This window comes from Salmo trutta, chromosome 26, assembly GCF_901001165.1.
Source record: "Salmo trutta chromosome 26, fSalTru1.1, whole genome shotgun sequence".
NCBI classification, from domain to species: domain Eukaryota; kingdom Metazoa; phylum Chordata; class Actinopteri; order Salmoniformes; family Salmonidae; genus Salmo; species Salmo trutta.
In genome coordinates, this window is record NC_042982.1 from 5,994,657 (window position 1) to 6,008,042 (window position 13,386).

A 13,386-nucleotide genomic window follows, 5' to 3' on the forward strand; every position below is an offset into this window, starting at 1 on the left:
TATATATATATATATACAGTTGAAGTCGGAAGTTTACATACACTTAGGTTGGAGTCATTAAAACAGGTTTTTCAAGCACTCCACAAATTTCTTGTTAACAAACTATACTTTGGCAAGTCGGTTAGGACATCTACTTTGTGCATGACACAAGTAATTTTCAAACAATTGTTTACAGACAGATTATTTCACTTATAATTCACTGTATCACAATTCCAGTGGGTCAGAAGTTCACATACACTAAGTTGACTGTGCCTTTAAACAGCTTGGAAAATTCCAGAAAATGATGTCATGGCTTTAGAAGCTTCTGATAGGCTAATTGACATCATTTGAGTGAATTGGAGGTGTACCTGTGGATGTATTTCAAGGCCTACCTCCAAACTCAGTGCCTCTTTGCTTGACATCATGGGAAAATCAAAAGAAATCAGCCAAGACCTCCACAAGTCTGGTTCATCCTTGGGAGCAATTTCCAAATGCCTGAAGGTACCATGTTCATCTGTACAAACAATAGTACGCAAGTAGAAACAACATGGGACCAAGCAGCCATCATACCACTCAGGAAGGAGACACGTTCTGTCTCCTAGAGATTAACGTACTTTGGTGCGAATGTAACAGTGTAGGTTCCGTCCCTCTCTTCACCCCAACCCGGGCTCGAACCAGGGACCCTTGCACACATCAACAACTGACACCCACCGAATCATCGTAACCCATCGCGCCACAAGAGCCACGGCCCTTGCAACGCAAGGGGAAACCCTACTTCAAGTCTCAGAGCGAGTGACGTCACCGATTGAAATACTATTAGCGTGCACCACCGCTAACTAACTAGCCATTTCACATCGGTTACACGAAAAGTGTAAATCAATCCCAGAACAACAGCAAAGGACCTTGTGAAGATGCTGGAGGAAACAGGTACAAAAGTATCTATATCCACAGTAAAACGAGTCCTATATCAACATAACCTGATAGGCCGCTCAGCAAGGAAGAAGCCACTGCTCCAAAACCTCCATAAAGAAGCCAGACTACGGTTTGCAACTGCGCATGGGGACAAAGATGGTACTTTTTGGAGAAATGTCCTCTGGTCTGATGAAACAAAAATAGAACTGTTTGGCCATAATGACCATTGTTATGTTTGGAGGAAAAAGGGGGAGGCTTGCAAGCCGAAGAACACCATCCCAACCGTGAAACACGGGGGTGGCAGCATCATGTTGTGGGGGTGCATTGCTGCAGGAGGGACTGGTGCAATTCACAAAATAGATGACATCATGAGGGAGGAAAATTATGTTGATATATTGAAGCAACATCTCAAGACATCAGTCAGGAAGTTGAAGCTTGGTCGCAAATGGTTCTTCCAAATGGACAATGACCCCAAGCATACTTCCAAAGTTGTGGCAAAATGGCTTAAGGACAACAAAGTCAAGGTATTGGAGTAGCCAACCCAAAGCCCTGACCTCAATCCTAGAGAACATTTGTGGGCAGAACTGAAAAAGCATGTGCGAGCAAGGAGGCCTACAAACCTGACTCAGTTACACCAGCTCTGTCAGGAGGAATGGGCCAAAATTCACCCAACTTATTGTGGGAAGCTTGTGGAAGGCTACCCAAAATGTTTGACCCAAGTTAAACAATTTAAAGGCAATGCTACCAAATACTAATTGAGTGTATGTAAACTTCTGACCCACTGGGAATGTGATGACAGAAATAAAAGCTGGAATAGGACGGAGACAGAGAGAGGTAGACAAGTGTAAAAGGGAGAGGAGGACAGTGCTGTGTCACGTCTTTGGAGCCAATCTGCTACTAAAGGCAGCCAGCAGCAGCTCTGGCCCTGCCCTGTCCTTCTGAATGACAGACACACACATTCACTGTAGACTGGTGTTTAGGGAGCTATTATTAGCGGGCCTGGAGAGAATCTGTGTATGCAGAGAGTAGCCACGTTGAAGTGTGTTAGCACTGCAGGCGTTATATTCACACACGCGGGCTAGTGTGCGTGTTTGTCTGTCTGTGTGCGTGCGTGCGTGCGTGCGCGTGTGTTGATTGGGCTGGTAGGACTACGAGGCCTGGAGTGGAGTACCCACCCTCTGTACCTTCAGATACCAGATATCCAAACTATCGAACACCTGAGTATCAGCTAGGTACTAGATCCTTATGTCTACCAGCATACTTTGTTTTCTGACACCAAATAGCCAATACATCACCATGTCCTTGTGGAGCTGAGGTCGGGCTTTATCATGGGTTCAGAGGCAGGCTCATAGCACTCGGCAGCTGGTAGCCTAGCGGTTGGAGCGGTGGGTCGTTAAGTGAAATGTTGCTAGTTTGAATCCCCGAGCTGACGAGGTGAAACATCCGCCGGTGTGCCCTTGAGCAAGGCGCTTAACCCATATTGCTCCAGGACTGTTGTTGACAATGGTTGACTCCCCCACTGGGCTCAGATGTAAATTCAATGTCTATTCCCACTCTTGGAGGGTGTGTGAGGGAGTGTGGGGGAAAAACACATTTCCAATTCACGCACATGTATTAATACACGCTTGTACAAGTGTAAAATATGTGAGAGAGAGAAAGTGGAGACAGTGTGTCAGGGATTCAAGGGAGGCAGCGGTCACTATATCTGCTCTGGTCAGAGTGTCAGAGGTCAATGATGACACAGTGGAGAGGAGACGGGGAAGCGGCGGGATGACAAGTAGATGGAGGTTAGGTAGCGTGAAAATGGACGCGTGAACTAATTATACAACGATGGACAGCAAACTGATCACCCCCATCAGTGGCTTTAAATGAGCCGGCGCACAGCTGGCCCTGACAGAGAGAGTGTGAGGGGGATCGAGGAAAAGAGAGAGAGGCCTCCTCATCAGGCAGTGGGAAGAGTGAACGCTGGCAGTCGATCGATGCAGAGTTTTCTCTTACTTTACATTGTTTGGCATGTCTCTCGACCTTTTCCTTTTTCGCCCCTCCTCCTCACTCCTTCATTTACACTAGAGTATGTCTCCCTATCCCTATTAACCCTCAATGTATTTATTTCTCTCGTTGTTTATTACAACACAGCTTATTTCGCTCTCTCTCTCCTCGTACACTCTAAATGCCTCTCGATCTTTTCTCGTTCTTTTGTGGTCTGATCTTTTTATTTTTCTATCGGGCTCCTTTGTCCTCTCTCTTTAATCTCTTGTCTCTCTTTCTGACTTCTATTCTCCCCGTCTCTGACTCCCCCGCTCTGGGATAAAAGGCAGTCTTCTGTTTTTCAGACAAAATGCTCCAGGCACATTAGTGTGAGGATTCCGAGAATGTGTTAAACCACTCGCTGCATCTCTCTCTCTCTCTCTCTCTCTCTCTCTCTCTCTTTCTCTCTCTCTCTTTCTCTCTCTCTCTGTCAAACGCACACCCACACACCCACTTTCCCTCAGAAGCTGTCATTGCACCTGTTAGGTTTCTCCCCCCCAAAAAAGATTTAAGAAGCTGGTAAATTCCACCATTTTCCCAAGTATGTCGCACTATCATTCTCCTCCCTTCTTCTCCTCCTCCTCCTTCTCTTCCTCCTCGTCCTCCTGCTTTGAGTCTGCTCAGTGTCCCAGTGCGGTGTGGTGCTTAGCAATATGAAAGAGAGAATCCTTAGAGAGAGGGTGTTTTCAGATCACTGACACTGACACTAACTCAATGTGCACAAGGCCATCACCAAACCACTTACAGACTCAGCTCTTTCCTGGCTTCTCCCTAGATAGCCTTTCTCTCTCGCTCTCTCTCTCTCTCTCTCTCTCTCTCTCTGTGTTATTCTCTGTGATGAGAGCTAGAAGAGTGGACGGGCGATGATAACAATGGATTGAAGTGAGAGTTTATTTTGGGTTTCTGTCAAAAGGAATAAACTGGGCGTGAGGAAAGAGAAGAGCAGGGTAGAGGGAAAAGTCCATTCGCGCTGTGATGTGGAGTAGCCTTTTGGCCATGGTTTGCCGGCTCTGATGATGCTACCGTTATCACACCGTGTCCGGATGCAGCCCTCTATGCCTTTACCCTGACAACCCATCCATCTGTCTGGTGGCTCAGTGGGGTGTGGTCAGGGTGCAGTGTGTTTTTGTGCGTGTGTATGTGTGCGTGTGTGTGTGTGTGTGCGTGTGTGTGTGCATGCATATTTCCACCTGTGTTTGTTCAGGCCCATGTTTTTACACTGTTTAATTATGTACATTTTCGATACATGTTTTTGTGTGCCCGTGCACTCGCGTGCATGTGTTTGTGTGTATTTGTGAGAAAAGAGAACACTCTAACAGCGTTAGCCATTGCATAGGCCATTAAGTGCTGTAACTGAATCCCCTGAAAGCTTTCCCGTACTCTACAGGCTCCCTTACCCCTGGAGGAGGATGGATGGACGGGAGGGAGGGAAGACGGGGGAAAATGTCCGCCATGTTTTTATAGTTGGCTCGATGGAAAAACTAATATGGTTCATATCTAGAGTACACAAAGGGAATCCGGTGTGGCTGGCAGGAAGACTGTTTAGAAAAGCAGCTGAGTTTGAGGAAACGATTTGACCTTTGGCCCCTCTGTTGTGATCTCAAAGCTGCTGAGTCATATCCACTTATCAAACGTGAGACTTCTCCATCCCCTAGCTTTCTGTTTTAGCTCCCTAGTGGCTCGAGTAACTTGAACTCGCTTGAACTACGCGCGTGTGCTTGTACGTGCGCGCGCGTGTGCTTGTACGTGCGTGCGCGTGTGTGTGTGTGCGCCAACCCCTCTGCTCCCCCATCTCGTCCCTCCCAACCCCCCTTCTCATTGCATGCGAAGGAACAAGGTCTAGTGTCACGAAAGTGTAGGCATACATGTCTGGAGGCATTGTGGGTTTAAAAACAGGGTAGATGAACAGCAGTAGGGAGGGAGGGAGGGAGGGAGGAATGGGAGGAAAGGGGTAGAGAGGTTTAGTAGAACAGCAGAATTAGGGTCGTTCCACGACCAGTGTACATTTTGCATCCCTTTAATATTTTAAGTGGAAATTGTGCACCAATATTGCATTTTAAAAGTCTGTAGTATTAAATGAAGTTCCCTTTAATATAGACTACCTGGATCATTTTATAAATCAGATGTTTAATATGAATAAAGACTTAATCCCCAAATATCTCAACGTTTTCACCATCATTATTGTTTATTTCATATGATTAGTGATTGATTAACGTCGGTCCCTCATTTTGAGGTCAACCATTTGACGTGAACTGAACTCTCGTTTTAATGCGATGAAACTATTCCTTTATTCATTCTTTTTTCTAAAGAAACATTGAACAAGTCGGAGTGCAAAATCGGGTGAGCTGGTTCCAATCTTTTTTGTTTTCGGGTGTTTTGTGGTGGAAAACTGAGCGCGTTGGGCATAACACGTCAACCCTGTAAAGAAGAAGAAGAAGTGAGACTTGCATTCAGTAGCACAGAACATGCTTTCATTCCCCCTGTCACAAAGGGGATTTATGGCGGATTTAGGATGAAAACCTCAGCCATGATACGGTCAACACTAACTTTAATAGCACTTCATTGCCACTTACTATATTCATCTATTTTATTTAACCCCTTGTGCTCTTTATGACGAAATGTTACAATTCGGTAAAATGTATAGTTATTTACTAATTTACACTATCCAAAATCCACTACATTCGTGGAACGACCCAGTACTTGACGTCTGTTGGCTCTGGAGAGGACTGAAATGAACTGTGTAGCAGGTCTCTACCTACAGTCTGTAGACAGTCTACAGACCATCTATTGGATGGGATGTCGCGTTACTTAGAGTGACGCATTTGTGTTGCAGTCAGACGCCCAAAGCTAGAAGTAATCAACATGGCTCCATTTCCTTATCCTATCTTGTCAATTGGCGTATTTGCAGGACACAAACACGTACGCACGCTCGCCACGCTCGCCACGTTCGCCACGCACAAACACACACACTATCCCAGAGACAGGAAGGTGACAAGCGCTGGAACACATACTGTCTCCCAGTGTAACCCTGCCTCTCTCATCTCCCCCTGTCCCCCCCCCCTCCCACTGCGTCCCTGTCCCCCTCTCCCTCCCTCCCTCCCGGTCTCTCACTCCTGACTCACACTGGCTCCCAGCTAATAGACCCTGACTCATGCTATTCACAGAGCTGTCTGTGTGTCAAGGGCAGAGACAGAGGAGGGAGGGAGGAAGGAAGGAAGGAAGGAAGGAAGGAAGGAAGGAAGGGAGGGAGGTGGTGGTGGGGGGGTAGAGAGGGAAAGGTTAGAGGAGACCAGTACAAAGTGGTGAAGACAGGGAGAGGTGGAGGATCAAGGGAAACGTCGAGAGAGAGAGAGAGAGAGAGAGAGAGAGGTACAGATGGAAAGAGATATAAGAGAAAATACCAGAGATGTTGTTTTGCTGACACAGGCTTCAGTATGACGGGGGAGGGTATAAGTATGAAGGGAGGGGAGGAGGAGAGGAAGGGAGTAGTAATTGTCAATCAAAGGAATAGACTAAAACCAGCCAAGAGCTTTTGGGCGCTGGACTGAGTGAACAGAAAGCCCTGAGATGACCCACCGTCAAAAATGTAACAGCTTCGCTGGACTAAAAGCTGCAATAAAATGTGTGTGTGCCTGTCTGCCTGTGTGCCTGTCTGCCTGTGTGTGTGTGTGTGTGAGTGTGTGTGTGTGTGTACTAATGACACCCATACGATTAATGACCACAATGAAACGCAGTGTCTCCAAAGTGCTATTCTCTGAACTGTACCTTTCCATATCTCAATAGTGTCATCACTATCTCCTGCCCCATATATCACCTGTATCTTTCTTCTGTTCCCCGTGAACCTGTCTCCTCTCCCTCAACCCTCCATCTCTCTCTCTCTCTCTCTCCCTCTCTCTCTAACTCCCTCTCTTTCTCTGCCAGGAAAATAAAGCTTTGCAGTAATAATCCTTCACTCTAAAGGTGTGCTAAGTTAGCTAGATTCCTCCCTCTTTTTCCGGGGCTAGTTCAACAGCAGTTCTCTCTTTTTAAATGTACTCAGCAGCATAAGATAAGTTCTGTATTTGAATGTGTAATACATTGACCAGATTTTTTTTTTTTTTTTTTTTGCAGCGTCCTAGCTTCTAGCTATTTTTATCTCCCTCTCATCCTGAAGAAGTAGTGCGGTCGCTGAATTGTACTCTGTTTAAAAGGCGTGGCACATCAGCTCTTGCCCTCTCTCGCTCTCTCTCTCTCTCTCTCGCTCTCTCTCTCTCCAACCTGTCCAAACTCTTTTTGTTTTTTTACCCCTCTCTCTCTCAATTCAGTCCGATACCGACAAGCTATACTGGCACGAAAAGAGCAAACCAAGCAACATTTTCAAAGGAATGCACAATAGTACAGAAATGACTGCTTACTTTCTTTCCGTCCCTGTCTCTGTGTAGCTTGCCTGTTGCAGTCAGAGCTGGTGAACTACGAGCGTGTGAAGGAGTACTGCCTGAAGGTGCTGGGCCACCAGAGGGACCACTTCAAGGCCATGTACCGCGCCGGCATCGCCTGCTACCACCTGGGCGACTATGAATGTGCCCTGCGCTACCTGCGTGACGCCAAGAACCGCGAGCCCTCAGGTAGGCTGAGACAGTACTGCCAGTCAGTGTTTTTCAATGTCTGTCAGTAAAGAGAGAATCTGGTTGACTCATGTCATCTTACCCAGGACATGTCGCCTAATGCCAGCTGCTACACTAACAATTATCTCCCTCTATTTCTCTCTCTCTCTCGCTCTCCTTCTCTCTCTCTCTTGCTCACTCTCACTCTTCCTCTCCCTCCCTCTCTATGACACAGACACAAACGTGCTGCGGTACATCCAGTTGACGGAAATGAAGATGAGTAGGGAGGGTCAGCGGGAGCGAGAGAGCGGCAAAGAGGCCCTTGGCTAACCTTTGACCTTTTGGCCTCTCTGTCACCAAGGCCTGCGCTGTGACCCATCCTACGTCACCTCTCCTCTCTGACCTCCTCTCCTCCTTTATGGAGCCCAGTCCCATTGATGACCGGCCCCAGCGATGCGCTACAACCATGTGAAAGAACAGGGCAGAAAAAAGCCCCGTCTTCTCCCCCTCTCTTCTCCTCCTTGTGTCTCTTCTTTCCCCCAGGCGCTGTTGTTCTGTACTCCAGATGCAGACTGTCAAGCCAACAAAGAAAAAACGAAGCAAATGGAAATACTGTACTATACTCATACAAAACAGTCATGGTTGTCCGAATGAAAAAACTGCTTCAAAAAATATATGATCGAAGAACATTGCGTCATTTAGTAAAGGTGTAAAAATGTTAAAATCAAGTATAATTTCTTATTTATTCTTTCGATGTGAGGACTGAGGAGAGGTCCAGGGTTGGGAAAGGGACCAGGGAAGGACAGGGGAAGGAGTTTAGGAGAAAGCGAGTGGCGTACACATATCAAGACCTTAGGCCAATTCAACTGTACACCCTGACTCTGCCCTGTCACAATGGATGGAGGTCTGAAAGCCACTGACCCAGACTTGTCCCTGAGAGAGATTGTCCCCCCCCCCCAGTACAGTACAGATCAGGCTAGCTAGCAGGCTACATCGCTGTCTTTTTAATACGGAGTAGTCTTCAGACAAGCCCGGCCTTTGCGCTCATGTTCAATCAGTCTTCTTTTTCATTTTCAGCTTGTACTGTCTTGTCACTATTTCTGGACGGTTTTTCAATTCAAGGGCTAGTTCAAGTGTTTGTAATTTGTCCTTTGATCATTTTCTTTTGCCTTCTGTTGATATTCATTGTACTTACGACTCTCAGTTGTTACGAAGCAAAATGTGTGCCCTTTCTCTTTCTAAGGAACAAAACAAACTAACTCCCAACGGACTCGCTGTTCCGCTGTTTAGCAGGTGTGTTTTGAACCGGTGTCTTGAATCTGTTGTCCAATCCCCCCTGGAATGTGCTGTGTTGTCAGACTGTTACACCCCCCCCCCCCCCCCCCCCCTCCGCTTCCTAGCTAATGATGTCACAATGGAAAATAGCCAGTGGAATTGAGGTTCCATCAAGCAACCTTGGCAGGACAGAGTTCTCCTCTGATTTCTACTCTTGAGATCTACTTCCAGGCCCTTTATCACTCATGCTGAATCGTCCCAGGCGTCAGTGACATCACAAGACACCCTTGGCAGTGTTGGTGCAGGGAATCCGATCGCACGTGCCGTATCCGTCTGAAGTGTGTCAGCCATCTCAATCCAGTCAATTAAAAACATCAACATGAGTGTGCCATTTGAGATTCCGAATTGAATTGTGATATATTTTGATAGATGTCAGTGTTGCGACAAACCCCAAAAAATCTGTTCAGAAAATAAATTATTACAAAAATCGCTGTCTCTATAGGCAGATTACACAACAGTAGTGATAGACCAAGACAAGGGAGGATTGTGATTGGGGCAAGGCCAGATAATGACATATTACACATACAGACCATCATGCCACTGCATACTTTCTAAATACCAATCCCAGTGATGCTGATAAAGCCTGAAGGTTTTCTAGCATTTAGAGAAATACTTAGATGTACCTGCCCTGTTCTAAGGAGAGGTTTGAGTTGACCTTAATTCCACCCTCTAATACCGTGTAACCCAATTTCCTTCACCCTATGTGCAAGCCCCTGCATGGTAATGTGTGGCTCAGAGGGGAAGCCAGTTTGGATGTCAGGGATAATGCTTCATTGCTTTCTACGACATGGCAGGTTGCTCCCCCCCATTCCAATGTATCCCACTAATACCCTCTATGGTCCCTTCAGATGTAGAATGGGTTAATGGAGTAGTCAGCGTTATAGCCTGAAAAAGACCTCGGTATCTTGTATCTTGCGTAGGGTCATTTTATGAGACTTATATGGTCCCATACAGAAATACATTTGGGTCAGCAGCAGTGGTCTGCCTTGGCCAAGGTGAGAAGAAGAATTCCAAAAGAACTTCAGAGGAGTGGATAATACAATATCAAAACGATAACAGATCTCATCATTTGCCTGTGGCCTAATATGAGGGAAACTGGGACCAAAGTGTATCAGTAAGAGGAGGCCGTTGAGGGGAGGACGGTTCTTAATGATGTCCGGAACGGTGCGAATGGAAAGGCATTAAACACGTGCAAACCATGAGTTTTTACGTATTTGATACCGTTCCGCCTACTCTGCCCCAGCCATTACCACGAGCCCGTCCTCCCCAATGAAGGTGCCACCAACCTCCTGTGGTGTCAATGGGACTCTGGAGAGGCAGCAGTGCTTTGCCTGGAGCAAACGTGTGTGATCCAGAGACGCTCCACTGTAGAGGGGAATGGGCCAGCAGCACCACTAACACAGCAGGAGTGCAATGTCACTCTGAAACTGTGGAGATGGGGTTATGTTAAAGCAGCGTTGTGAAGAGGTTCGGCGGAGGTTAACACCTTGGTACAGAAACACGGTGTGGAAAAACCTGGAGGCACCAAGAACTCTCTTTCTTTCTCGCACTTTCTATTTCTCTCTCTCTCTCTTTATCTCTCTCTCTCTCTTTATCTCTCTCTCTGATTCTCATTCTCTCCACCCTTTCCCCGATCTCCAAAATCTCTCTCCCTACCTCGATCTCAATTCAATTTCAATTCAAATTGCTTTATTGGCATGACGTTTCAATGTCCGCATTGCCAAGCCTACTTTGCAAATGGATATATATTTAACAATATTAACATCATTCAAAAAATGTAATAATAATAATCGGGATTGTCAATGAAATATACACTGAGTATACCAAACATCGGGGCATGGACTCTACAAGGTGTCGAAAGCGTTCCACAGGGATGCTGGCCCATGTTGACTCCAATGCTTCCCTCAGTTCCGTGTCAAGTTGGCTGGATGTCCTTTGGGTGGTGGACCATTTCTTGATAGACACTGGAAACTGTTGAGCCTGAAAAATCCAGCGGTGTTGCAATTCTTGACCCAAACTGGTGTTCCTGGACCTACTTCCGTACCCCGTTCAAAGGCACTTCAATCTTTTGTCTTGCCCATTCACCCTCTGAATGGCACACATACACAATCCATGTCTCAATCATCTCAAGGCTTAAAAATCCTTCTTTAACCTGTCACCTCCCCTTCATCTACACCGATTGAAGTGGATTTAACAAGTTACATCATAGCTTTCACCTGGATTCACCTGGTTCTGTCTACGTCATGGAAAGAGCAGGTGTTCTTAATGTTTTGTATACTCAGTGTATATCTGTCTCTTACTCTCTGAACCTCACCGCCGTGCAGTAGTGTTGTATTGGTCCCTATGGCTGGCTGAGCTGGGCCTACTCACACATGGCCCTCTTGGGAATAGCTTTTCTCCCCATGGTCCTATCTCCAAGGCACCCGTCCACCATCCCCGTTGTTATCCCAGTGTGCTGAGTCATTATCGCTCCATGTCTACGGTTACTGTCTACACATAAAAACAGGTCAGGGCTATGCTCTTCCCACCCCTGCCCTAACATGACCCATTATGAGAGAAACAAAGGAATGACCCTGGACCAGTTATTGTGGGCATAGTGTTACAGCGTGCTGCCTGTGCAAATATAGATAGAGAGCGATATCGTCTCTTTAGCAGTCTAGTTCTGAAAAGATACGGCAAAAGCACAAACTCAAGTGGGAAAGTAAATACTGGCAGTTTTTCTTCTCTTTCCTTTGATGTCATTGAGGTACATGTTTGTCAAATGTCAACGTCGTTTTTGTGGTTATGAAACAATTGTGAACAAAATACGAAACTGAAAAGAAAAACGAACGGCTGTTAAAAGCTGTACTTTATTGAGTAATTGTATCAATTGACGAGCACGCAAGCGAAAGGGGGAAGTGAGTTTGGTGTAGCTACACCACAGGCTCTCTGTCACGGTGTCTGTGTGTGTAGATGTTAAGTAGGATTTGTTGTCCCCTGTTTTGGGAAAGTCCATACCCTACTCGAAGAGTTTGTGAACCCCACAAAGTGACAGTGGATCTCGTTGAAGAAAGTGGGCGTTGGGGAACCAAACCAGTTACACAGTAGAAGTTATTTATGAGTTACAGCAGCGAAGTGCCCCCGAAAATCTGTTTTTCTTTCTCTTTTCTCGTTTGCTTATTACCGGAGAGTAGGACTTGAAGATGAGTACATCGTGGTTAGAAGTCCATTTTTCCCATTGGACCATGTGAGGAAACGTCCATTCACTATTCCAATTCCTCACATTAGAGGACGTGATAACTGGTTACATTGAACTGCTAGCCCGGGAATGCACTATTGATTGGTAAATGACGACTAGAAATAAAGTTGAGAAGGAAAATTAAATTGTGCCTGCTTGATTGTCTTCAGGGTTGTCTGAGTGCATGGTGACACCTCACCATAGGAGGTAACAGCAACACACAGTCACACACACACACACACACACACACACACACACACACACACACACACACACACACACACACACACACACACACACACACACACACACACACACACACACACACACACACACACACACACACACACACACTTCTCTCTGCACACCCCTCTCCCTCCCTCGCTCCCCCTCTCTTCTCCCTCCAAAGGTAATAATCTCTGTTACTACTGACTGCCCTGCTTAATTGCTCCCTGAGCTCCAGAGAGAGAGAGAGGAGGGGAGGCGGTGGAGGAGAGGAGTAGATGAGAGAGAGAGGTGCTGAGAAAGGCATTGGAGGAAAGATGGAGGGGGAGAAAAAGAGGGATTGGTGCGAAGAGATATCCCACTGGGCGCACACTGGTTGAATCAACATTGTGTCCATGTCATTTCAATGAAATGACGTTGAACCAATGTGGGACAGACGTTGAACTGACATCTGTGCCCGGCGGGGTAGACCTGCTGAAAGGCGCCACGGGAAAGATGGAGGGAGAAAAAGGGGGGAAAGGAGGAGAGATGCTGAGCTATGACAGCGAGGAAAGAGCAAGATATGGAGGAAGCAAGAAAGCACATCAAAGGAGGCAAAAAGACAACAGGGGAACAGGGATATGAACAGACATATAGACACATTGTGTGTGTGCTTGTGTCACTGGGCTTCAGACAGGGACAGAGAAGCATTGTGACGCAGCTACCTCAGCACAGGTGAAAAGCACAGGTGAAACCCAGACTAGCGTCTGTAGGTGAATTGAGGGTATACATGAGACCTTGCTAAACAAATCCTTATTGAGTCTAAAACACCTGTCCATTTCCTCCATCATCCCTTTTCCTCTTTTCTTTGTTGTTGCTTTTAATAGCGTTGCCACGGATGTGAAGAGTGGTTGCTAGGCAACTGGCAGGCGTCTGGGAACTGTGTTTGATCGGCGGATAGCGCTGACAGACAGAGCAGTGAAGTGGATCGGGACTGTGTGTGTGTGAGAGTTGTTTGCGCCTTCTAATTGAAAGCCTCGCATTTAGTTTTCAATTTCGATGCATATATTCATGAGTTCCGTGTTTTTATTCATTAATTCAATGTTACAGATTAGCTGAATGAACAGC

General features: G+C 46.4%; 1 protein-coding gene across 1 annotated transcript in view; it reads left to right on the top strand.

Annotated features, from left to right (window-relative positions):
- LOC115162966 (tetratricopeptide repeat protein 9B) overlaps positions 1-9,839 on the top strand; it is a 28,515-nt gene extending 18,676 nt beyond the window's left edge. The window contains exons 2-3 of the mRNA XM_029714518.1: positions 7,341-7,523; positions 7,738-9,839. Coding sequence (XP_029570378.1) covers positions 7,341-7,523; positions 7,738-7,832 — 278 coding nt within the window. The 3' untranslated portion in view covers positions 7,833-9,839. The remainder of the gene's footprint in view (positions 1-7,340; positions 7,524-7,737) is intronic.
- The last annotated feature ends 3,547 nt before the right edge of the window (positions 9,840-13,386 follow it).